The 25,554-nt window shown below is 57.4% G+C and overlaps 1 protein-coding gene across 1 annotated transcript in view; it reads right to left on the reverse strand.

Moving 5' to 3' along the window:
- The window catches only part of RASSF1 (Ras association domain family member 1), a 29,912-nt gene extending 10,257 nt beyond the window's left edge, over positions 1 to 19,655 (reverse strand). Inside the window, exons 1-2 of the mRNA XM_065408044.1 lie at positions 19,316 to 19,655; positions 10,387 to 10,511 (exon numbers count right to left, since the gene is read on the reverse strand). Of these exons, the coding sequence (XP_065264116.1) occupies positions 10,387 to 10,511; positions 19,316 to 19,640 (450 nt within the window). The 5' untranslated portion in view covers positions 19,641 to 19,655. The remainder of the gene's footprint in view (positions 1 to 10,386; positions 10,512 to 19,315) is intronic.
- Between the last annotated feature and the right edge of the window lie 5,899 nt (positions 19,656 to 25,554).

Consider the following 25,554-nt stretch of genomic DNA (forward strand, 5'->3'; position numbering starts at 1 on the left):
CCTCCCCCACGCCAGTACCCTCAGCTGCTCCAAGCCCAGCTAGGGGAGTAGCTGCCGCTTTGCTCAGATCAGCCTTGTTTTGCTTAGAACAGCTTTGAGGTTGGCTCTGCTGCTCCGCAACGGAAATATCACAGGGCTGGTTAGTTACCGGGTAATGGCAACACAGACGCACAGGGCGAGGGTGTGTTACAGGCCCCCTCACCCGTGCCAAGCCACACAGGAGGAGTCCACCACAGCCCAAGCTAGGCAGCCTCAGCTCTGTCGCTCAGCTGCTTGTGCATTTAGCCCTGGAGGTCCCCGGGGAGTCAGCCCCACATATGCAGGAAGAGGCCCCTAAGCGGCGCCTAAAGGGGTGGTGAGATGCCCAGCCCACCTGCACAAGCCGCATGTCACGATCAGCACAGGTCAAAGAGGGGCAGCCTGGAGCACTGGCACAGAACATTGCGCCAGGGCGTAGCGGATACCGGGCACCCATGGGTACTCAGTGTATGCTGGACACAGGGAAAAGGGGGTGTGCCCCCTTGGAAAGGGAGAGGGAGGCCCTGGCAGCAGCGCCCCCTCCCAATGGCATTAAGTCATCACGGCCGCACCCCACCCACAACATGGCACACGCATGGGAAACAGCTGCTATGCCAGGGTGAAGACAGCAAGGTGCCTAGCAGTATGGGGTGCCCTGCCAGCTGGGAGGGAGCACCCCCCAGTGCCGCATGCCCAGCTGCCTGCCACCAGCACCAGCAGGCATGAGACACGGCCATGAGCCAGGAGGGAAGTTCAGCAATCAGGGTGCAGGAGGCCGGGCATGCAGGTCAGCACGGTGCCACTGCAAAGCCCGTCAGCCGATCCATGCTGCCTACACACCCGGTGCAACACAGCCAGCTGATCTTCCCTGGATGTCTCCTCTCCTGGCCCCAGGCTGCCCTTATCACTCCCCTGGCCTGTGATAAGGCCCTGCTCACTCCCTATCCCAGAGCCAGCAGCACCTTGGGTTATCACACAGCAAGCAACCATATACAGGCATAACGCCCTCTCTCACCACTAGAACTATGTTCTTGGGGATGGGCCAGGCCCTGCTTTCTATGGCATTGGCATTACACACACACACACACACACACACACGCTGCAGCCTCCAGCATGCAGTCAGACAGTTTGTCCAGGGTCCATGTCCCCTCCCCAAGTCCCCACAGGAGCACCCCACGTTCCAAGAGCCCATCAAGCAGGAGCAGGGCCTGGGCTGCAGAATGGACGAGATCTGCGTTTGGTCCCTCTCCTGACCCCAGGCAGCCCGGGGACCATAGCAGATTTTTACCCTGGCTCCAGCAGGGCTGGAGAAGAGCTGTTTACATGTTTGAGAGGCCTAGGATTTTTGGATCCTAAAAAATATTTAACCCCCGGTGACACCCGCTGCCTCGGCTGAGATCCCACAACCTCCTGCCTCTGCTCAGTAGGGGGAAGACGGGGGTGGGGGAGGGAATTTCCTCCCAGCCCACTCCCCTCACGCTTTCTGGCTGCATTTCTCCCTCTTCTTTCTCCAGTGTGGGGGCATCCTGCCCCTCCAGTCACTGCAGCTGGGTTCTCAACTGCCCCTTTGTTGGGCAGGGCACCAAAGCTACAGCCAGTCCAGGCCCGGGGGGGGGGGGGGGGGGAGGGGGCATTGTTCCCAACTGCCTGCAACCTCCCCATCCCTCTGACTGCCCCTACTGGGGGGACGGCTGCTCAGGGACATGGTGAAATGGTTAACAGACGGTGTGGCTGCTTCCGCTCTCCGACTGAGTCAGATGGATTGTATTACAACCCTGCTCCATCACCCTTAGTCACGGGTGACTAGCACTCCCACTGGGCACAGCACCGTGTGTGTGTGTGGGATACTGCTCCTCCAGTGCGCAGACACCACACAGCTGGGGTGCAGGTGGCCCTTTGCACGGAGCCCAGAGCGGGAGGACAGCAGCCCCGATTCCCCTTAAACCTCCCGGGCCAGGGACAAAGAGCCAGAGTCACCTGGAAGGAAGCGGACAGGGTTTACCCTGGGAGCAAAGTGCAGCCTAGCCCCATCCTCAGGAGAAGGCCCTGTGCTCTCCTGGCCTGTGCCTGGGAGTCAGCCTCAGGCAGGCTCTGCCCCTCCGCATCCAACACTCCCATGAAGAACCATCCTGCTTTGTGCTTTGCCAGCCCTCAGGGAAGCAGCAGCTGGTGATGCCAGGCAAGGCCATGGTGACGCTAACCCAACAAGGGCAGCACTCGGAACGTCTCCTGGTATCCAGGACGTCCAGTCGGCCACAACCTTGGAGTCCATTCGGACTCATTGGTGTCAGGAGAGGCCCCCAGAGCCAGGAGGCCAGAGATGTTCCCTTCTTATTTGCCACTGGCCAGAAGGTTGCCCCCCCTACCCTCCCCATCACAGCCAGAGGCAGGTCCCAGTGTCTCACACAGTTGTCACCTCCAGACACGAAGCTCCCCACACTGAAAAGCCTGGCAACACAGATCACTGCCAGCTGCCCCCGGCCCCTCCACAGTGCCCTGCCCTCTGCACCAGCTCCCCATTGAACAGAGAGCCCAGGGAAAGGTCCCAAAGCCCGCCATGGCCCTGATTATCCAAGAGACACCTCTCCTGCTGCGCCACAATCTCCAGTGGACCAATGGGGAAGAAGAGGAAGAGGGGCCAGTGGCTACAGCGCGGGACTGGGGCTCAGCAGACCCGGGCTCAACTCCTGGCTCTAGCACTGGCCTGCCAGGTGAAGTGGGATGAGCCCCAGATTTTCTTAAGAGCTCAGCTCCCCCGTAGGCACCTAAATGAAGTGGGCTGATGAGAATAGCTCTGCTTTGCGGTGGTAGTCTCAGCACAGCCACTGACTCACACACAAACGCTACTTCTCCTGCAGGCCCGGCGGAGGGCGGTTTCCATCATTAAGTGCTTGGGAGTGCTCAGATGGGGGCCAAACCCAGACAGAGCCAAGGATCTGAATGTACATTACACCTGGGAGTGAACCAAGCTTCACAATCCATCACGCCCAGGATCATTGTACAGAATGGGGAAACTGAGGCACGGAGCTTTGACGTGACTCGCCCAAGGTCACCTGGTGAGTCAGTGGCAGGGCTGGCAACAGAACCCATAAGAACATAAGAAAGGCCGTACTGGGTCAGACCAAAGGTCCATCTAGCCCAGTATCTGTCTACCGACAGTGGCCAATGCCAGGAGTCCTGGCTCCCAGCACCTCTGCTCTAACCACTAGAAAACACTTAATCACACAAACAGAGGAGACTAACAGGGCTCTGTCACTCACATAAGGACACTTCGCAGGGGTGTCCCCAGGGGGTTTCCTGAGCCAGCTGCGGGATTTACCCTTCTGTTGGGGTCTTAATGTATCACAGCTGGGAGGCTACAGCCTTTGCCAGCAGCAGATTTGGCACTCGGGGAACAATTCCTTTCCACCAAGCTCTGCAGAGTGGCAGGCACTGGCACAGCTGCAGGGGGCAGCAGGGCCCCCTCTCCCGCCGCTGACAAACAGGCACCACACAAAGGCCAGACACTGCTCAGCAGCAGCCCAAGACTGGCACAGCAGAGGGTGTTGCAGAATAGGATCGAGGGGCATCAGTCAATCTGGGGGTCAGGATAGGACCAGCAAGAGAGGCTGTGGCCAGGAACATAGTGCACTAGCAGAGGGCAGGGGGTTGAAGTTTGCACAACACCCATTCCCACTTTGCTTAGTTTTTGCCAGCTAAATCAGCAATTCCCTTTGGGGAATTAAAAACTCCCCCAATTCATCCACGCCTCCCCGTATGTACGTATACACACAATCTGTTCCAGTCACCAGTTGAGTGGAACCAACTCATCCTCACCCCAGAGGCTGAGATCATCCCACGTCTCACACCCTTGTGTCTCCTGACCTCAGATCATCTGCCAAAGCCATGAGCTGAGCCAAAGGTCAGCCAGATTCCCGGTCCTTTGGTGAATAGCACCAAGGGGCAACATGTCCCACAATGCTGGCCCAGTTCAGCTCCTGTAGGGCCACAGGCTGAGTGGCCCCAGAGCACTCTGTAGGGCTCCAAGGGGACACCATGCGCAAGGACCTCCCTAGCCACTGTTACCCACTAACAATGCAACCTCCTTTGGCTGGTGGCAGCTGGAGGTTTGTCATCGCAACGCTGGGCACTGGTCCATGGAGCCCTTTGGCCAGTGGGTGGCACAGACGCTACCCACCCTGCAGCTTTTAAGACAAGTCCAGTCATCTCTTTGTTGGGTTCTGAGGGCCCAGCTCCAACCCCTCGGGTCCCACAGCTTCTTAGGACAGATGGAGACAGAGGCAGGGCACAAGAGTGGCTAAAACAGCAGTGGGCAAACTACGGCCTGCCAGCCATTTTAATCCAGCCCTCGAGTTCCCGCTAGGGAGCGGGGTCTGGGGCTTGCCCTGCTCCAGCCCGGGGGAGCAGGGTTGGGGGCTGCTCCACGTGGCTCCTGGAAGCAGGGCATGGCCCCCACTCTGGCTCCTATGCGTAGGGGCAGCCAGGGGCCTCTGCTCTGCACGGTGCCCGCGCCCCAAATGCCACCCCTGCAGCTCCTGCTCCCTGGGAACCGCAGCCAATGGGAGCTGTAGGGGCGGTGCCTGCAGACGGGACAGCGTGCAGAGCCGCCTGGCCGCGCCTCCGCATAGGAGGCGGAGAAGGGACATGCCACTGCTTCCGGGACCCGCTTGAGGTAAGCACTGCCCGGAGCCTGCACCCCTGAGCCTTTCCCTGGTCCCCAACCCCTTGCCCAGTCCTGATCCTCCTCCCGTCCTCTGGACCCCTCGATCTCAGCCCAGAGCATCCTCCTGCACCCCAAACCCATCATCCCCACCCCAGAGCCCTCCCGCCAAACCGAAGCCCTCACCCCCCCACCGCACCCCACTCCCCTGCCACAGCCTGGCACCCCGTCCCTCACCCTGAACTCCTCATTTCTGGCTCCACCCCAGAGCCCGCACCCCCAACCAGAGCCCTCACCCCCTCCCACACCCTAACCCCAATTTTGTGAGCATTCATGCCCGCCATACAATTTCTATTCCCAGATTTGGCCCTCAGGCCAAAAGGTTTGCCCACCCCTGGGCTAAGAGGTGGCCAGGATCCCAGTGCTGGAACAGCCCTGGGCCCTTCAGTACAGCAGCACCCTTCAGGCTGGGTCTCCATCTCCACACCAGCTTGCCAAGTTCAGACACTATGTCCTTCTCCCCACAAGCCTGCCCTCGGGTAGCACAGAGCCGGGTGGGTTGGGCCTCCTCAGGCAGAGAAGGAGCCTGGCAGATGCCCCATCACAGGGCAATGGTGCCATGTGGCAATTCGAGCCTGTCCCTCAATGACCATTCACCGTTCTGGGTGCCAGACATAGCTCAAGCTGGTGCCCTGCCACAGGGTCCTCCGGGGCAGATCTCCCTAACTCAGCCTCCATCTGCCACCTCCCCATTCCTCCCTCCCCCATCTGCCAGGATGACCTGGGAGTGTTAGATTGATGCATAAAACCAGAGAGCTCCTCCTGCCCTTACCACCACCTCAGTGCCCAGCACTCTGGGGACGGACACCACAGGAACTGGAAGCCCGAAGACAGATGGAAAAGGTGAAGAATTCGGAGAGCCGGATAACAGTGCAGCTGCACCCAGTCTCAACCCACAGCCCCCGACCGCTGTTCCAGTCCTGGGTCCCTCCCAGTTCAGCCAATGCCCCTCAATCCTGACCCGCACCCTCCCAAAAGCCAAGTCTTCCAGTGGTGCCAAACTAAGTGAGGGTTTTACACTAAATGCCCATTAAGGGGTTGGCAGGAGACCCACCAAACTCACGCCACGTGTGATGTTGCCACAGCTGAAGGGCAATACCCCACCTCTCTTTACCCCACAGACCTCAGCGAGCCATGCGCCAGCCAGGCCAGGGAGACAGGAAACCCCCCCTCCCGACTGGCCCCCCATGGCATTTGGCCAAAGTACTTCAGCCCCCGTGACAGCAGCGAAAAGGTTAGTTTCACATATACACACACACCTCAAAAAAAAAAAAAAAAAAAAAAGGTTCCCGGAAAACACGCCTACCCAACCAAGCGCATTTGATACACCCATGGGAAGGCTCAATGGAGGCGTATGGACTACCAGTCCCCCGCCCCGGTACCCTGGGATGAGCCCAATCAGCCTGCTTGCTAAGTGCCCAGAGCCTGGGCTAGTCAGCCCCCCTCCACCAAACTTCGCTCACCTCGGAGACACACAGGGCAGCCCCCCATCCGCGGCCCGTTCAGCCCGTGTGGCTCCCCAAGGCACATAGGGGACCAGCCAGTGGAGAAGCAGGACCCAGGAGTAACAGGATCGGGTCCGAAGAAATCGGATCAGGCGGCAATGAGGTCTTTTGGGCAGGGGTCTTGTTCATCCCACAGTGTGTCTGCGCAGCGCCAAGCAGACCGGGGCTCTGGGCACAAGGGCAATCGAAATAACAGTCATCTGGTTCAAAGGAAGGGGGGCAAACTCCAGCTCGAGGATCTGGATCTCCCCATCCACGTACGGGGAAATCCGGATTCTTCTCCCCTCCCCCGGCACGCTCCAAGTCGGGGCTCCCCTACCGGGCACTGGGGGGATCCGGATCCCCCCCACTCCGAATCGGGACTCCCCTTTCGGGCACTGAGGGGGATCCGGATCCCCCCCCCACTCCGAATCGGGGCTCCACCTCACCTTGTCCTTGTGGGGTTTGCGGATGAAGGAGGTGCGCGCCGTGAAGTACTGCTCCAGCTCCGAGTCCGAGTCCTCCTGGCTGCAGTAGCCGCTGCTAGTGGTGCTGCTCCAGGTCATTTCGAAGGACGGGGTCCCCGGCTCGCACTCGCTCATCCCCTCCCCGGTCGCTGCTCGCCCTCCGCCCCTGGAAACCAGCCTCGCCCTTCTCCGGCCCGGGCTGGGAGCTCTCAGATCACCGGGCCCGCTCGGAACAAGCCCGGATCTACCGGCAGCCCCCGAGGCTGGGTCCGAACCGGGCTCGGACGATGAAGCAGGTCGGGGCGCAGCGTGCGCCCTCTCCCCGAAGCACTGACCGCCCGTCTGCACGCCTGTGGTCCCGGCTCCTCCTCGCCGTCGCCTGGCTGCAGCCGAGCCGTTGAGATTGAAACGTACACACTGCACCAGGGGCCGGCCCGCATTGGGGGAGGCTGCGCAGCCAGCTGGGGCGGGGCGAACGCGCTCCGGACCCTCCCCTTTCCGGCCGTGATTTCATCCCCAAAGCAGCTCGCCCTGCCTGCGGCGGCCGCGCTTCGTCGGCGCTTCACAAACATTAGCCAGCCTGGGGCCAGCATCTCCCATTATGCAGGGACGCCACTACTACCTCCGCCTCGCTCAGCGTGTCTACATGAGCCTGGCAGGGCGCCCATCATGGCGGTATCTGGGCGCTTCACAGGCCTTATGTATTTATCCTCCCAGTATGGTGACCAGACAGCAAGTGTGAAAAATTGGGACGGGGTGGGGGGGGTAGAGCCTATATAAGAGAAAGACACAAAAATCGGGACTGTCCCAATAAAATCTGGACATCTGGTCACCCTACCTCCCAGCCCTCCCGCCAGGCAGGGAAGGGCCAGGACCCCCATATCACACATGGGGAACTAAAGCACAGAGACTGGGGCCAGCTTCTTCAAGGTCTTTACGGCCTAACGACCTTGCAGGAGCTGGGCCTAAAGTGACTCGCCCAATGTCACACAGGACACGTGGTGGAGCTGGGAATTGAGGTCAGGTCTCCCCGTCACACATTAGTGCCCTAAGCCAGCCTGGGAATAGCCCCGATTCTCAGGCCTGTGCTCTAACCACCCAGCAATGCTCTCAGGTAGGTAGGTAGGTAGGTGTGTGCGGAGTTAATCAGCCCTTTCACCCAGGAGTCAGAGGTGGGTGCAGCTTAGGCCAGAAGGACCAAAGGAGAGAGACAGACACACTAACTCAGCAGGACATGAGGATCATTTCCATTAAGACGAAATTGCCTTTCTTCTGCATGAGGGAGGTGGTGACAGCCCCAGCAGCAACAGTTCAGTGTGGGGCAGTGCAGAGTGGGGATGAAACCTGGCTGCCCTTTGTCCCCTCCCAGATCTGCCTCGGTGATTGTCCCCCAGCAGCACCTTGGAGACACAGGCAGGGTGCTGGGGCTGTTGACCCTGCTTTCAGGTTCTCATTTGCATGGAGAATTCCAGGCAGTCTCACTTCCTTGCATTTGTGATCAGGGAGGGGCAGCCCAATTTGGAAAGAGTGAGACCCAGTCCTCCCACCTGGTGGGAACTTCCCCCCCCAAATGCACTGACCCCCCCCCCAATCTTAGCCCCAAAATGCAAACCTCCCTCCCAAACTCAAGCTAGCCCCCCAAGCGTTTAGCCAAACCAAAGCACAATCTAGCCCCCCCCCCAAAGCTTTCCCCAAACACAAACTGAACTTCCTTTGCCTAAAGCACAGGGCCCCCGATCCCCCGCAGAGATGGCAAGGTTTGGTTCGCTCCACTCCCCTCTGTGTTCCCTGGAGAGATGCAGCTATCGATGAATTTCTGATTGCACCAGGAAGAACCAGTAATACCATGACAAACCCTGGCCTTTTATGAATTCCGGTCCGGATTCGCAGGCTGGGGCATTCAGACAGCTCTGAAAAGCACCCAGCTGTCTGGGAGTGGGTCAGACCCACCGTCGGAGGCAAAGTGTTACTACAACAGCCCAACAGGGCCACAAGGAGCCTGCTCTACCCACCATCAGTGAACCCCTCAGCCAAGGCAACAAGAGACACGTGATGACCCACAACCCAGCCAGGAGCCACTCTGCCTTTAGGGTTCTCCTGAGCAGGCTACACAGGGATGGAGACCTTCACCAGCTCCAATCCAGCCAACTGGCTGTGATGATTCATTGTTGCTATGGCCCCTGGAGGGCCCAGTCAGCATCACTGTATTAGGCCACATTGTGCTGGGGTGTACAGACAGAGGAAAACATGGGCCCTGCCCCACAGGGTTCCCATTGTCACCACCTAATGGCTGCATGGCACCCCGGGCATGTGCCCCAGAGCCAGAGGTACTTATATAGTGCTCATCAGGATTGTTGGAGCACCCCACAAGGGATTTTACACTCACACCCCAAGGAGGTAGGGAAAGATTCCCATTTTACAGATGGGAAAACTGAGGCACGGGGAGTCTGTGGTTGAGCCAGGAACTGAGCCCAGGCCTCCCAAGTCCCAGTCCAGTGCCCTAAGCACTAGATCACCCTCCCTGCTGCTCTACAGATGGATCAACAGCCCCTCAGACACTATTCACCAGCACAACACTCACTGCTGTTTAGAAGGTTGTCCCCTCAGGGTGGGGCTCAGACAGGATTTCCTTTGCATTGGATTTCATCCCGAGAACTTTTCCACATGCTCAGAGAGGGACAATGGTGGGTCTGTGGGGGAAGGGAATTGGGGTCTGTAATGGGGGTGGGTGGGCGTGATGGGCAAAGGGCAATGGTGGGTCTGTGGGGGGGGAGAATTGGGGTCTGTAATGGGGGTGGGTGGGTGAGATGGGCAAAGGGACAATGGTGGGTCTGAGGGGGAGGGGAATTGGGGTCTGTAATGGGGGTGGGTGGGTGAGATGGGCAAAGGGACAATGGTGGGTCTGAGGGGGAGGGGATTTGGGGTCTGTAATGGGGGTAGGTGGTCATGATGGGCAGAGGGACAATGGTGGGTCTGTGGGGGAGGGGAATTGGGATCTGTAATGGGGATAGGTGGGGAGTGATGAGCAAAGGGACAACAGTGGGTCTGTGGGGGAGGGGAATTGGGGTTGATAATGAGGGTGGGGTGACAGGGAAGATTCTGACTGACTCAGCACCTGGGGCAGGGTGTGTGGGCAGTAGGGGATCCAGACCCACTGGGCATCCAGACAGAGGGGCCAGGTGCTTGTCTACAGTGTTGGTAGGTGTCAGAACAGCCACCCCGGCACATGGCATGGAGTTAATTGGCAATGCGCCCACCCAGCTGTGCAAATGAGCCTCACCACCCTTCCCCCACTGTCCCTGCCCCTGGGAAGGCCTTAGTCGGGAGGCCCCAGCTGCTGGGAGCGGAGCCACAATCTCAGGATGAAATTGGAGCTGGCTCCTCCACCAGGGCCACAACAAGATTTATGAAGCTCTCCCTGGACGCCAGCTGAGCCCACGTGCACACTGATGTGCACGGGAGGGGAAGGAACGTCCCAGCAGCTGAGCAGCACCCATGCCCTGGGCTGGGGACAGATAGAAAGGGGAGGAGCTTGATGAACTCCAGCCCCAGCCTCTCCCAGCAGGGGGCACTGTGGGGAGGGGGGCAGGGGGCACTGACTGTGGGGGAGCTCCCAGCTGCTTCTGCCCTGTTCCCCCCAACATGGGTGCATTTTGCAGCCTGCAGACCTAGGTCAGAATCCCAACTGCTCTCCTACCACGTTGGTGTCTTTCTCCACTGTCTGTTCGTTGGCCTCGGCCGGGTCGCTGTCCTGGTACCGGGGGCCGCTGCAGTCCAGCCGGATCAGGGCACGGCACCGATAGTGGCAGGTGAACTTGCAGTCTGGGGGAGGGGAGAGGAAAGAGGAGACAGCGTTAGGTGGACGGGAGCCAGCGTGGGGGAGAATCCAGCAGCCTGCTGGAAGGAGCAGCAGCCCCCGGGGTCCAGCGCTTGCCAGAACCCCAGGGCTAGGACGGGGCAGTCTGACGCCATTGAATATCCCGATCAGCTGCGTGATGGGTCAGTATTTCCTATCCTAGCTCCCTGTCTCCCCGCTTACATCCCCAGGTCCCAGGGAGAGTCCTGCCGCATGGGAACTCGGAGCGGGGCTGTATGACAAACCTAACTTTGGATCACCCCCACCCCCTGTCAGACCAGGAGGGAGTCATTGGCTCCCCATCTCAGCCAGAGCTGGTGGCCAGTGTGGGGTCCTCAGAAGCAGAGAGGCCCCACTCTGGGCTGAATCCCGACTATCCGGGCCTGCGCTTTGGGATTTCAGGAGAGAATGGAATAAAGGAGCCGGGGTCCCATGAGAGCCCCACCAGAAATCGATCAGCAAGTGCACGGGCCTCCTTCAGCCACTTGGAGGGGACCCCACCTTTCCAGTCATCCCAGCTCTGCTGCCTGCCCCCAAGATCCACCAGGGAAGGGAGGGAGGGATGGTGGGACCGGGCTCTGGGGACACTCACTCATACGGGTTGTCTGGCCCGTACCACGCCACGCACACCTCTGCGGAGCTGGGGTCTGCCAAGGAAGTGGCATAGGGGGATGAGGAGACACGAGCCAGGTGCTCAGCCTGGGAAGCAGCTGTGCAGGTGGAGGGGAAAGGACCAGGCGTTACAGGTGGACGCCAATCCCAGGTGGAGCCAGGCACAGCCTCAGCAGCCAGGGAGAGGGACAGAGGGGGATGGCACCCTTGATGGGTTCCTGTTCTGCCCTCTTCACTGTGATGGTGGTGGAGCACCTTCAGTGGCACACCCAGCATCTGCCAGCGGCCAGGGAAACAGACCCCAGGGGATGCTCTGGCCCCGGCTTAAGGGAAGGCTGGGCTGGACAGGAGCTAATGGGGCTGCTGCCCCTCCAATTTCTCTGTCCCTGTGATTAATGCACTGTGCAGCTCTGTGGCACCCGGATGCTACCCTGCCAGCCCCAGGACCTCTGATGGACCCAGCAAAGCCCCCTGTACCCAGCCACGAGGCCTCCACTCAGACACCCTCCATGGGGCGAAGGAAAGAGCAATCCCCCCCAACATGCACACACTTCAAAGGGACCGAGACAAAGAGCCTCTGTCCCAGCAGCATCACCTTTCCCCAGAGCCACACTGCCACCCACCAGCACAAAGAGCCTATTAACGGGCACCCGGCTGCCTCCGGAACCATTCGCCTGGATGATCTGCAGCCGGACGTGGCTCCTGCAGTGCAGATGGGCTTGTGCAGGAGGAATGCTCCAACGGCAGTCACATGGTGCCACGACGCAGCCTAAGAGATTCCCCCCTCACTTGCCCTGTGTGCCCCCCCCCAATCTTTGTAGGGATGCCCTCTTCCCCACACCCTATCTCACAGGGGTCTCCTCTCCCCCATAGGAAAGACCTTTCCCTGTTAGAACAAATTCTCCATTTCTTTCCCCTTGTTCTGTGTTACTGGCCTCGGTCCCACCACCTTTGAAGTCTGCTTGTGACATTACAATCCTCTCTGTTGCAACCTGTGATATCACAAAACAGAGGATTCAGCTTGGTAGCAGGAATCGGTCAAATGCTCTGGAAAGAAAAATAGTTTGGGGTTTCCCTCCCCTCCCCCAGATCTCCTGAGCAACAAAGACTGAGGCAAAGATTATGGAATCTTGGTATAAACATAATTTAAAAAAAACGGAGAAACAACATGGTCCTCATTTCATTCCAGGCCATTTTGTGGCCCAAACACATCACTTTTCTGGCCTTTCCACATCAGAAGATGAATTTCAAAATGTTCCCTATCTTAAACCAAAAGAATAACTGGTTGAATGAGAATATGGTTTCACAGGCCAAATATATGGCTTGAAAAACAGAGCTGAATTCACTCCTAGGTAGTCCTGTGTTCTTGCCAGCACCCCAAGCCTCCATGCACCCAGGTGGGGAGTGGGGAAAATGGGAGCAGTTGGGCACTATAGAAAGAAAACGAGAGCACCTCCGATTTTGGAGATGTTAGCGTTCAGTTGTGGCTATTTTTCAGGGCCACCAACAGCGACAGAGGGAGAGAAAAGCATGGCACTTCTGTTCTCTTTGCAGTATCTGCAATGCCAGGAGTTCCCCCCCCCCCCCCAAATAAAAAAATAAAATCACATCAGGCCTCTGAAAAAGTCACAAGACTGGCTTTGTCATGAGATCATGACAAACTAACACATTTTGGGTGCTTATTTGCCTTCTGGCTTCTGAGCCTTTGCCATGCTTTCAAGCGGTTCTCTTTGCGAGCACATGGGCTAGACAGTGACTTCAGAAGAAAATGAACTTGGAGATTTTCATGTAACCCATAGAGACAAAAGCCACCACATATTACAAGAGTCAGGATATAATCATGATAGGTGTTGACAGTGGGTTCAGGCAACTCAAGGGCCTCTAGGGTGACCAAATGTCCTGATTTTATAGGGACAGTCACGATATTTGGGGCTGTGTCTTATATAGGTGCCTATTACCCCCCACCCCCGTCCTGATTTTTCACACTTCCTGTCTGGTCACCCAAAGGGCCTTCCCCCGCAATTGGGACATCAGAACAATCCCAGTGTCTATATCCAACACATGAGCTTCCTTCCACTGAGAGAGAAGCCAAACTTCCATTTTGCTGAGACACTTGAATGCCTAGTCAGCTTGTAACTAGCCCACTGAGTCCCAGGCTGCCCTGTTCCCTGCCTGCAGCCAGACGGCTCTTTAGGAAGCAAATCCATGGTGATTTCCAACCCAGACTTTCCAATCACTGGCCCTGCGAGCCGCAGGAGAAAGAGGCCCCATGCCCCAGCTTTGGGGAGCAGGATTTAGCTGCAGAAGCAGAACCATCACACTTAATTCTCCATGGAAAGTTCCTCCCAAGTTTTCCATGGATTCTCAGCTGTTCTTTTAGAGGGGAACTATGACTTTTAATAGGGCTCTGGCGCCCTCTAGTGGTTATCGCTGCAGCACAGCGATTCTTTGACACCAGTGTCACTCCACTGGAGTTACTCCAGTCACACCAGTAAGGAAGCAGAGGCTCAGATCCATAGATTTTACAGTGCCGCAGTCCACTTATCTTAGACACCCGCTGCTAATAAAGGCCATGTTCGGAGGCAGGGATGGCTGGGATGGTAGTCGCTTATAACTAGGCCTGGCAGAATTAAATTGTTACTTTTTTATCATTTTGATGGAGAATCTCGAGATTTATTTTTAACTATTTTTTAGATTTTTATCCATTTCAATTTTCACAGTTGCTGGAAATGAGGGGGGAGGGGGGAGACAATTGTGTACTGAGAACAGACGCTGAGATTCCAAAAGGTAATGCTTTATAACCGCTAAACACAACACTGACAACATCACCTGTCAAAATGCACAAAGTAACTGCCCTTCAATCAAACTAACGAGTTCTCAAGCAGCGTTTTCCTTACATCGTGGATTGGTACATTTGGATTATTACCGACTGAAATATTTGGGTTTGTAATGAAATTGACATTTATCAACATTGACAATAAAAATCAGATCCTGCCAAGCCTGCTCACAACTGGGCACCATGTCTAACCGGCTCTGCAGTTGCCCCTCATTTAACTGTGGTCTCATTAGATCTCACATATAAGCATGGTGAGTGCTTGCATGGAACTGACTCAGGGGATGCAGAAAGTGGGATTGGTAACTCAGTAGGGGGCGCTCTCCCCTGGCAGTCAATGCCCCAGGGTGCTAGGGGGTGCTGTGCTGCAGGAAGTATGGTGGGTGCTCAGTAGGGGACCCTCTCCCCCTGAATCATTGCCAACCCCAATGTCCCAGCGTGATGGTAGGGCACAGTGTGCTTCGGGAAGTGGTGTTGGTGGGTCAGTAGGGGGCGTCCACCTCTCTGATTTAGTATTGACCTCGGTGCAGTACTGACCCCTTGTGGCCAGTCACAGTCCCTTGGCATTTATAGAAGTGCTAAGTATTATTATTATTCTTTTCACACGAATCGTTGCATGTTAATACCAAGTTTGGGCCAAAGTGCAACATTGGTCATTAAATTCTGCTGACCTGGCCTCCCCCTGCAGTTTCAGTTGGACACAGTTTTGCTTCCTGTCCCAGGGTTGCTGTGTGCTGTTAAACAGCTGCTGTGTTCCACCCCAGAGGCAGCTGCATTCAGCGGGGTGGGAGTCAAAGAGTTTATCTGTAACTGATGCAACACTTTGGCATGACAGATGCTCTCAGTGATAGATTAATTACAATCAGAAGAGCTTTGCCACACTGGCCTTCGTGCTGTTCAGTTAGAGCCTTGTCTGCCTGTCCCTCTGGGGAAGCAGCTCTCCTGACACTAGAGCAGCCGCGGATGGGACAGGAAGAAGCAGACTGCCTCAGGGGAGATGCTGAAAGTGTTCCCATGTCCCATCCTCTGGGGGGGGTCAGAGGCGCAGAGCACAGGGCTCAGCGTGGGGTGACAGCTGCAAGCAAAGCGGATTGTGGGAGCGGGGTCGCTGGCCCAAAGCGACCCAGAAAAGCAAGAAGGGAAAGGAAGACTCAGCTCACCTGTCTCTGGCCCAGCATCAGGGCCAGGCAGATCTCCCCATCCCCTCAGGCAGGGTCACACAAGCAAAGGTTTCAGCTTCCTCCTTCTTCCCAGGAAAATTCCACCCCCTGCACTTTTTCCAGGGTTAAAAACAAACCAAAGGCTCTGGCTTCTCCTTTGGTCCAGAAAGGATCATGGCAAATCTCAGGGCTGATCTACACATGGAAAAATCGACCACAATAGCCACTGAAGAATAGCCTCTTCCACTGCGGAGTTGGGCACCACAGGGAGCCAGCTGGCCTGGGATCCTGCAAGCCCGGGATGCCCAGCCCTGGGGCAACCCACATGGCAGGGCTGCTGTAGAGCCACAGAGCCTGGAGGCCTGTCTCAGGACTTCCATGCTTTCTGTGGTAGAGCCAGGTGTCAAGTCCTGGCTAGAGCTGAGGCTCCCAGTGCTTTCAAGCTCCCAGCTCTAGGGTAGGGAGCCTGGAAACTTGTCACGTCAGGGCTGCCCCAGAGCCCCGGCCCTCAGAAACCTTGGGGGCTCCAGCTCGAGGGCTGCCAGGGACCCCAGCAGCCCACTGGCCACCTGCCTGGGATTTGCTGGCAGCAAAGGGAGACCCAGATGCCCCTGGGGAAGTGGAGGCAGAGGTGGAAGAGAAATCACACTAAATTGCAGGCAAAGCAGGTTGGCAGCTGGGGCATGTCAATCTGTCGGGGTGGGTGGGGCCTCCATGTCCTTCGGCATGGGACACTTCTGCCTCCATTTATTTCCATCTCTAAAATATTCTGTTCTGCCCTATGCATTTCTCCCTGCTCAACAGGGGCAGGATGGGCGTTCCTGAGCACGGGCCCAAATCAGTTGACTGGTACTGTCTCTAAGGGCGCCAGTTACCACCACTCCATTGCCCCACATTAGGGCCCTCACAGGGATCTGTGCACTGACCACTGGGCTGTCAGGTCCGTGCCCCATTCCCTGACCCCTCAGGAGCCCCGCCCACCTCCATGCCTATCATCTCCAGCAATAACATCACAGAGCCTGCCAGCATGGCTCCCCACTTGTCACTCTCAGTGCCCATTGCCAGGCCCAGCCTCAGTGCCCAGCCACTCCAGAGACACTCCTTGCCTCTGCCAACTCTCCCAACCCATACAAACACCCCGGTGCCATTCTGCACCCCTCCAGCCAGCCTGAGCCAGGCCTGTTGCCTCCCCTGCTTCCCAGGAATGGGCCCCACCAGCCCCTGCCTCTTCTAGCAGAAGGAGGAATTTGGGAGCTAGCAAATGGTTCCATTCCCTCCCTGTCCCAGGCTGGGCGAGTCGGCCCTGCCTCAGTGTTACCGTCCCCCCAGAGAGATCTCCCTACTCCACAGCCACACATCACTGAAATGCAGCTGCCTCTGAGGCAGAACGCAGCAGCTATTCGACACCACACAGCGATGCCACCCAAGCCTTTGGATGGAAACGGAGGAGACTGAAGAGGGATCCGGGGGAGGCAGATCGTAACATCGCCCAAGGAGGGACCTGGCCAAGCCCTTAAGGTTAATACCCCCAGTCTTGCAGACAGTGCCCCACCATCTTTAATGCCTGCAAACAGGCAGGGCATCAGGTTCTGGCAGCAGAGCTCTACCCCCTGGCCTAGAGGGAAGGGCGCCCCCTTCCTGCAGCACCTTGGGTTTCCCCAAGAGTACCTCTCATCCAGCCCAGCTCTGCCTGGCTTTCAGGATCAGAAGAGATCCCAGCTTGACATACTATGGCTGGAGGAGAGCCTTGATCTATCTGTGCCACTGGGGCCTTGCACCCACGCCTGCCTAGTGCCAGCACAGCATGGCAAACAGATCGAGGTAGAGAGTCCGTTAACCCCAGGGCTTCCTCCCGCATGCACGCTTCCTGTGATTGGCAGGCGAACGAGCCCTCTGATTCTTACTGACAGCTGCACCTGGCTGGCAAGGGATGCAGCCAGGGCCAGCTCCAGGCACCAGCTTAACAAGCAGGTGCTTGGGGCGGCCAAGGGAGAGGGGCAGCACCTGCGGCAATTCAGGGGTGGCAGGTCCCTCACTCCCTCTAGGAGCAAAGGACCTGCCGCTGAACTGCCGCCGCCGATCGCGGCTTTTTTTTTTTTTTTTTTTTTGCTTGGGGCAGCAGAAATGCTGGAGCCGGCCCTGGATGCAGCGTAGGGGTTCCTGACCTGCTGTGCATCTGCTGGGAGCTCCAGACCCCACAGTGCCAGGGGCTGGGGTTTAAACACCTTCAAAAGGAGCTTTCACTCTCTCTTCATCCACACCAGTGCTGCATCCTGGGGCCCTCTAGCTACAGGGGCTGGCTGTGGTTCTCTCCCCACTGTGCTGAGTGCTGGTCAGAAGAAGGCGACTGGAGATCAGCATAGGGAACCATCTCCTCTTCCCCACAGTGCCCCCACACACACACACATTCACAGGGCTCCCCAGGGGCCCAGGGGAAGACTGGGAGCTCCTGGGGGTTGGGTAAGGCACCACTGTGAGATGGTGTCCCAAGGCAGCTTTCGCACCATGTAGGCAGACCCCAATGCTATGTGTGTGGGGGCATTCCACATACCCACGGCATCACCATTCTCACAGGCCCTGGGCTGGCTCTGAGTCCTGGGGGCTCTGAAGTCTTCACATGGCTAATTTCCTCTGTGCACCATTGTGAAATCACCAGCAGGGGGAGCCCGTTGGGTTGATAGGGTGACTTGGCCAGGCCTGGGTGCGATAACACTACAGAATGACCCATAGCAGAAAGCATTGCTCGGCAGAACCGAGAGTTCGTTGTGCATGACAATCCCAAATTTCATCAGCCTGGAAATGATCCTACTATGGGGCCAGGACCTGCAGCAGGACCTGGCCCCAGCTCCAGGCATGAGCTAACACTGGTCCCACTGTGGAGTCTGCACATTGTGCTTAGCCCAGAGCAGGCCAGGAGCTGGTGAGCTGGATTGGGGGAGGCAGCAAAGTGCTGGCCTCTGGGGGGACTGGACTGAGTCAATAATCACCCTGTTCTGTTCATTCCCTCTGAAGCACTTGGAACTGGCCACTGCCAGAGGCAGGATACTGGGCTAGATGAACCATTGGGCTGACCCAGTATGGCCGTTCTTATAGGTTTGAAGAGCTGAGCCCTGAGTTCATCCCAGGCTGAGGGCACGTCTTCACTACCCGCCGGATCGGCGGGTAGCAATCGGTCTATTGGGGATCGACTTATCGCGTCTAGTGAAGACGCGATAAAATCGATCCCTGATCGCTCTGCCGTCGACTCCGGAAATCCACCGCGGCAAGAGGCGGCAGCGGAGTCGACGGCGGCGCGGCAGTGGTCGACTTGCCGCCGTCCTCACAGCCAGGTAAGTCGACCTAAAATACGCCACTTCAGCTACGCTAGTCACGTAGCTGAAGTTGCGTATCTTAGGTCGACCCCCCACTGTAGTGTAGAGGTCTGGAGAGGGGCGAGTACCCCAGAACTGGGCTGCTCACACCAGCTCACAGGCCCTCCACATGGCCCGCCCCATGCGGCATGTGGCCTGGCAGCAACACGGATACGAGATGATGCATGGCCTGGCACTGATTCTTTGTGTAGCGAAGCCATGCGCTGGGCACTATGCTGTCCCTGGCTGGAGAACGGGAGACGAAGGGTCCCACCATCCTGGCAACCAGAGAGGAGAGCCAGGGAGAGAACAGAGGAGGAAAGGGAGTCTCCTGCCCTCTCTCAGACCACAAAGGGACCCCTGGGTGGGTTGGGGCAGGAGGCCTGTGCCCTGAGCCACTGCCTGAACTCTGGGAAGGAGGAAGCTGTAGACCCCTAGTTCCTGCCCCTCACTTCCTCTCCTGGCTCCTGCTCTGCAGGCTTTGGCAGGGGAACTGGAGGGCAGCCTGAGTAGCTGAGGGACCATGGCTGCACGCAATCTCCATCAGAAGGGGCAGGGCTCTCCGCCCCCAGATGCCTCTGGCCTGTCTGCAGGGAAAGGTGCCAGGCTGAGAGTTTATAGCCTGGGCAGGGCAAATGCCCCCGCCGAAAGCCCACCCCGCATCAATGGGCCTCAGAGAGCAGTACGGGGCCAGGGTTCCCTCTGCTGGGTTACCAAGAAGGGGCCAACAACCCAGCCTCGGCCAGTCCCGCTGCCTGCGCCCCCCTGCAGGAGAGCCCCGCTGCCCCGAGCGAGCCCCCCACCCCGGTACTCACGGGCGCACTGCAGGCTCTTCCGGGGGCCTCCCCAGACGAAATCTCCACACAAGTCGCACCAGGTCTGCTGGCCGCGGGTGCAGGGCCGGAAGGCGTGGCCCTCGCCCAGCTGGCCCGTCAGCCGGGGGTCGCTCTGCCCGCCCAGCAGGCGGATCTGCCGCACGCGGCTCAGGAGCTCGGGCACCTTGCCGGGCGTGATGCGTAGGGCGTTGGTGCGCTCCAGGCGCACGGGGCGTTCCGGGGTGCCCCGGGGCTCGCGGGTCAGGTCGATCCGCTTCTCCAGCTCTAGGTTCTTCAGCTCGATCATCTCCTGGGCTGTGGCCATGGCCCTGGCGGGGGAGCCCAGGGCAGAGCCCCTCCGGCGATGGCACTGGGGTGGGGGAAGCCTCAGCGCGAAGCCCGGCCTCCGGCCCTCCCTTCCTCGCTCTGTCTGCCTCGCTCCCCTTTTCAGCCCGCCCGGCTCTTTCCTCCCCGCCCCCTGGGTTTGAACGAGGCGCAAACTCCGCGCAGACACTGGCTGGGATCAAAGCGAAGGTCCCGCCGGCTCCTGGCTCTCCTCGGCCGGGGCACGTTGCCCCAGCATTGCTCAGCGGGGCCGCTTTGTGCTGGGGGGGTGTCCCGGATTCTCCTCCTCGTTCATCTCGCTCCGTCATACAGGCGGAAACACCCGCGCCCCCACCCCACAGCGGCTGGGTCTGCGAGCGCAGCAGCCCCGGCTGTGCGCCTGGGCTCCTGGAATTGCTGCCAGCGCCTCGGAGCGCCCGAGGAAGGAAGGACCGGGCGGGAGCGCGGGGCAGATTCACGCTGAAACCTTGTGGGCCGTGGGGAAAACTCTCCAGGCAAAGTGTGTGTGGGCGGGGGGGAGAGACTTGCTGAGCGGAGAGCGCAGAAAATAACGCCGCGGGCAGCAGGAAAAGCGGTGTCCGGCTGCCCTGGTATCCCAGCGCGCCCCCGAGGCTGCAGTGGCAGGATCGGGCCCCCCGGCCCGGCTGGAGGTTCATTTCCTGCAGTTCCTAGAGCGATGCCCGCAGGCCTGCGCCCGGCGTCCGCACTGGGGAAGGGGTGAGAGCGGGCGGGGGCCCCTGAGAGAGAAACCCCGGGCTGCTTGGGGCCCTTCGGAAAGCTGGCTGAGGGGAGTGGGCTGGGCGCTGACTCTTAACCCTTTGTGGGGCAGGGTCCCTGCCGCCGGCCTGGGTCAGCCCCATAGAGGTGGTGTCCATGGGTACAGCAGAGGGGTCGGGGGCAGGACTGGTAGGTCTGGTGATTCCTGGTTGGGGGTGAGGGAGACTGTGGGTCCGTGGTTAGAGCAGGGCAGTAGGCGTCAGGGCTGGTGGGGTCTGTTACCATCTCTGGGCAGGAAAGGCTAGTGGTTAGCGCGGGGGTGGAGACTGGAAATCAGAACTCCTGTGCTGTTCCCAGGTGTGTGTGATCTAGAGGTTAGAGAAGGGGACTGGAAGTGTGGAGTCCTGGGTTCTGCTCCCAGCTCTGAGGGAGTGGGATCTAGTGGATCGAGCAGGGAGCTGGAGACTCCTGGGTTCTGCTCCCGGCTCTGACACTAACCTAATGGGCAATCTGGTGCAAGTCATTTAACCGCTCTGTGACTCATTTTCCTCCCCTGTACTAGCCTTTGCCTCCTATGGATGGGGTCTAATAACTAATGAATACAACCCTACAAAATGCCATGCTGAGCAGGGATGAAGGGGGGAGGTATTTCAGCGCCATTTGGGGCTAGGGGCTCTATTCCATGGTCCGTGAAACTGACCAGACTTCTCTGAAAAGCATCAAGCATGGACAAAGCCAAGTGACATGGCAGCACCAGAGCCTCGCTGAAGATTCGGCTCAAAGGCATAACCGGGTCCCAGAGGTGGCTCCAGGGGAAGTTATAATGTATAAACGACAAAGTAACAAGGTTGGGTTGATTGTCTATGGGGGCAGTCGGTTCTGAAGTGAATAGTGTCTACCCCTCAGTGCGGCCTAATGATGAGCACCCTGGACTGGGACACAGTATTCCCAACTCTGCCACTCTGTGCCTTAGTTTCCCCATCTGTAAAATGGGGATAAGGATATTGCCCTCCCTCGGACAGGGGAGAGCGATGGCTGACAAGTTCTGTGTATTGTTCTTCCCTTCCTCTAGTGGCTCTTCTCCTTGATCCCTGCTGCTGCTTGGTCTCAGCTGCTGGGGGGTTGGTACATCTTCTCACTTTGATGTGTCACACAACCACTCCAATAAAGATCAACCTTATTCAAGAAGGAGTCTCTTTGTTACAAGGGCTGGGTGAGGCTCTGGCAGGTGGTAAGGCAGGAGGGCCACAAATAAAGAAATCTACCCCAGTGCCCTCTTCATAGGGCAAGGGGTGGTGCAGAAATCCACAGAGGGCAGCCAGTGAAAGCAGGGCATCCCATGTGGAGATTCACCTGGTCTCTGTGCCCAGACAGGGACAGAGATGCCAGTTAGTGCAGACATCTCCCCCTCCCCACCCGGTGCTTGTGCCCAGTGAGGGACAGAGATGCCACTCAGTGGAGACTTCCCCTGGTAGGTGAAGGCACTGCTGCTTCCAGTTTCCAGCACTGCAGGGTGAAGGCAGAGGCAGCCCTGGCTAATGGTGCCAGCATTGCCCTGGCATGCCGCTGAGGGGCAGAGCAGCTCGGCAGCCCCCAGGGCAGGGAGCAGAGTTAGAACCAGACAAAAGTTATGTACAGATGCTTTAGCCTATTCCCAGTAAAGCCTCCAAGCAAGGCAGAGGGCAGCATCCCTCCTGGCTGGGGGAGAGGGGGCAGGGCAAGGGGAAAGAGCAGGATGCCCTCACCCTGCTCTGACCCACTGCCATCTTCCAGAGGAAAATGCCCCTGGCTGGCACAGGAAGCCCATAGCCTGAGCTAGGGAGCCCCTGGCTTTACCAAGTTCAATCCCAGCTTGTGGCAGCAGGACCCCCCTTCTTCTCCTCACCTGTACTGCAGAGCTAGGGAGTGGCCCTGGCCCTTTACTAGCTACCGTCTCCTGCCCCCTGCACTCCCCAATAGGATGCACTGCTGCAGCCTCCCTCCTCCGTACACTCGTGCTGGAAGTTCGAACTGTCCACTCCAAGCCAAGAAGCTCCTTGGGAATTCAGCAGCTGGGCTCTCTGTGCCATCCCTCCCAGGCCACCTGAGGAAGACAGCTGGCCCCAGCCCAAGCAGGGAGCGTGCCTCAAAGGGTGGATGATATCCCAGTTTGGACAGGGTACTTCATGCCTGAGAAAAGCTGGAATGAAGCAGGCCACAAAGAGGAATAGGACCACAGAGGTGACCTATCATCACTGAGGCCCAGCAAAGAGAGGAAACAGCCAAGCTGCATGTGGATAGAGGGAGCTGCCTTGGGAGGGGGCCCACCCTGTAAGGGGAGCTGGGCTTAGCCCCACTTTTAGCATGAAGATCAGCAGATTCTCCTGGGAGCCAGCAAGTAGCTCAGCTGTGAGTTAGAGCTGTAGGAGGTTCCAGTCCCCATGTGACCCCGCGCAGGCAGCCTGTGGTGTGTCATCCCACAGAAGGGAACAGAGATGCCCACCTCAACTCCCAAGAAGACAGCCTCTGGAGTGAGTCCTGCAGGGAGTAGACCGGCCCTTGCAGAAGATCCAAGCTCAGGGGGGAAGGGGCATGTTTGACATACTGAACTTGGGTCCTTTTGAGGAAATAAAACAGGACTGGGCTCTGTGGCTGGCACATTCTTTGGTGCACGGGCTGGTGCAAGAGCCCATCAGCTTACACACAGCCCCTGGCATGATGGGTGGGATGTGGAGGATGTTTCCAGCTGCCCCTTCCTCTTGCCACTGGCCCAGTTAAGACAAACAACTTCCAGTGTCAGTGAGCTAGCCTGGAGTCCAGCACGGGCAGCTGCATCTCCTTGCCCTGCAGGCACTCCCAGAACTGACTGGGTGGGGGGCGGGTGATTCATTCAGTCCAGGGCCCTGCTATAGACCAGTTTTTGGGGACAAGGACACTGATCCACTAGGACAGTGCTTCCCCACCTTCCTCACTCTGGCTGATGAGAGGGGGAAGAAGAGGACAGAGAGAAGCAGAGGAGGGAGAATTTGGCCCATAAAGTCACTCACTGAACATAAGTAGCTCCAGCTGATCTGGGTGCTGGAATCTTATCCCCATCCCCAAACCCTGGTGCTGCTCCAGCTGCTGAGAGGTCAGGCTAGCTGCATCTCAAGTCCAGAACTTCTTGTTGCCGGTGGTCACCATGACATCGCAGTACAAAAACAACAGTCAGCTGTAAAGACTGTCTGGTTTCAATGGAAAAAAATCAAGCCAGAGAGATGGGTGGACCCAGGCAAACCAGAGGAGAGTGTCCCAGGGGCACTGGTTGTGGGTTCTTGCTGGCACTAAAATAGAAATGAAGAGATCCAAAAATATCCCAGCGAGAGTCTAAAATCGCTCCCAGGAAGAGCCATTTCTGGGGCGAGAGTCCCAGGGAAAGGTTAACGTTTAGGAGGAGTTTAAAAGTCAGCACCAGTTCAGGAAGAACAAGAATAAAAGGCAATTTCCCTCTCTCTCCATGTATTCTTGGCCTGATACATCCAGGCCTCAGAAAGATTAGTTCCCTATGACCAGACTTCAAGCTTTACAGTATTAACCCGAGGTATTAAAAACCCCCATGCAGGGCTGACACAGAGGATAAAAGAGTGTTAGCTGCAACACTAAACATTTAAACACATTACTCCAGATTCTAGCTCTAGTGTAAATACAGTCAGTCCCTGGGAATCAGTGGTATTCTTTGTTCAGTGTAAATCTGGAGTCACTCCGCTATTACAGTAGGCTGACTCTAGATTTATACTTGTGTAAATGGGATCAGAATTGGCTTGAGTGTCTTCTAGACTTGCTCCCTACCTATGACATGGGTTTCAGGCTGTTCTGGCCAGCTTGCATCCCACAGGCAAATCACACCAGCAAAGCCCGTATTTTAGCCATGTTGGTCCCTGGTTCTCTCAATTGGTTCTCTCAATAGAGTTTTATGCTCTGTGTAAATAGGGCCTAATCCTGTAATTCATAGCACTGGAAAAGGGGGAAGCAGTTCCTGCCTTACCCCTCCGCTCAGATCAGCTTGTGTCCTGAAGCATGAGGACTGATAGCCCCAATCATTTATCCTTCTAGCCCAAGGCAGCCATTTAAATACATCACAGGAAACCAGCTCCCTCACCTACCAGTGCAATTCACCAGCTGCTTTCTCATCCTCCTATAGAGGATGCAGCAAGGCCAGCCAAGATGCTATCTGTTTTCTATGGGGCAAACCAGCCCCACTGAGTTCTGCTCACAGCTAGGAGGGTGATGCAAAGCATGAATGGCAGCTGGGGCCTGATCCTGAGAGGTATTGAACATCCACCATTCCCAGCCAAGCTGACTTCAAAACACCAGACTTATGGCAGAAAAGGCCAGTGCTCTAACTGGGCACAGTGGGTCCTGTGCTGTTCTTCCACAGCTGGGCTCAGGGGAGAAGTGGGCCTCAGTAGCATCCAGCTACTGTAGGAGAGGCAGGGATAGGTCCCAACTGTGGATCTCTAAGTCATCAGTGAGGAGACAGCTTTTTAGCAGAGGCCACAGCGATACTGACAGAAGCTACCATGCAATGTCCAGCAGAACCAGCTGTGTGCGTTAATCCAAAGCACTGGACTGTCACATGGCAGTGCACAGCTTTCCATTCCAGTGATGGTCAAGGCAGCCCAGTCCACCCCACTCAAAAGGATCGAGATGATACTGCAGGAACATCCTTCTCCTGTGGCCTGTAGCTCACAGCTGCCCCTTCTTTCCTTCCTTGGCGACTTGTTTACAAGAGGATAAACTCTGGTTTGCTGATGTCTGGCTTCCTTAGCAGGAAAGGGTGTGTGAATGCAAAGAAGAGGCTGATAAGGGGAAGGAATTTATTATACAGCAGCATGTACAAGCCAGGTCCTCAGTTCCCTGCCAGAGAACAACACTCAGCGCTTTGGTGGATGACAAAACACAGGGGGATATCACTATGCATATTTTACCGAAGGGGCAACTGAAGCACAGATAAGATGTGACTTGCCCAAGGCCACCCATTAAGTCAGTGGCAGATCTGGGATTAGAACCCAGGACTCTCAACTTCTAGTTTAATGCCTTATCACTTGAACCTCTCTCAGAAGAAATCAGGGGCACTTCCCCCTAAGTGTCAGCCAGAAAGCGACAGCAGCAGCTCTTCCAGAATCATTGACCACTTTGCCCTGTGAGCTGTAATACCC

The sequence above is a fragment of the Emys orbicularis genome, chromosome 7, assembly GCF_028017835.1.
Source record: "Emys orbicularis isolate rEmyOrb1 chromosome 7, rEmyOrb1.hap1, whole genome shotgun sequence".
Taxonomy (NCBI): domain Eukaryota; kingdom Metazoa; phylum Chordata; order Testudines; family Emydidae; genus Emys; species Emys orbicularis.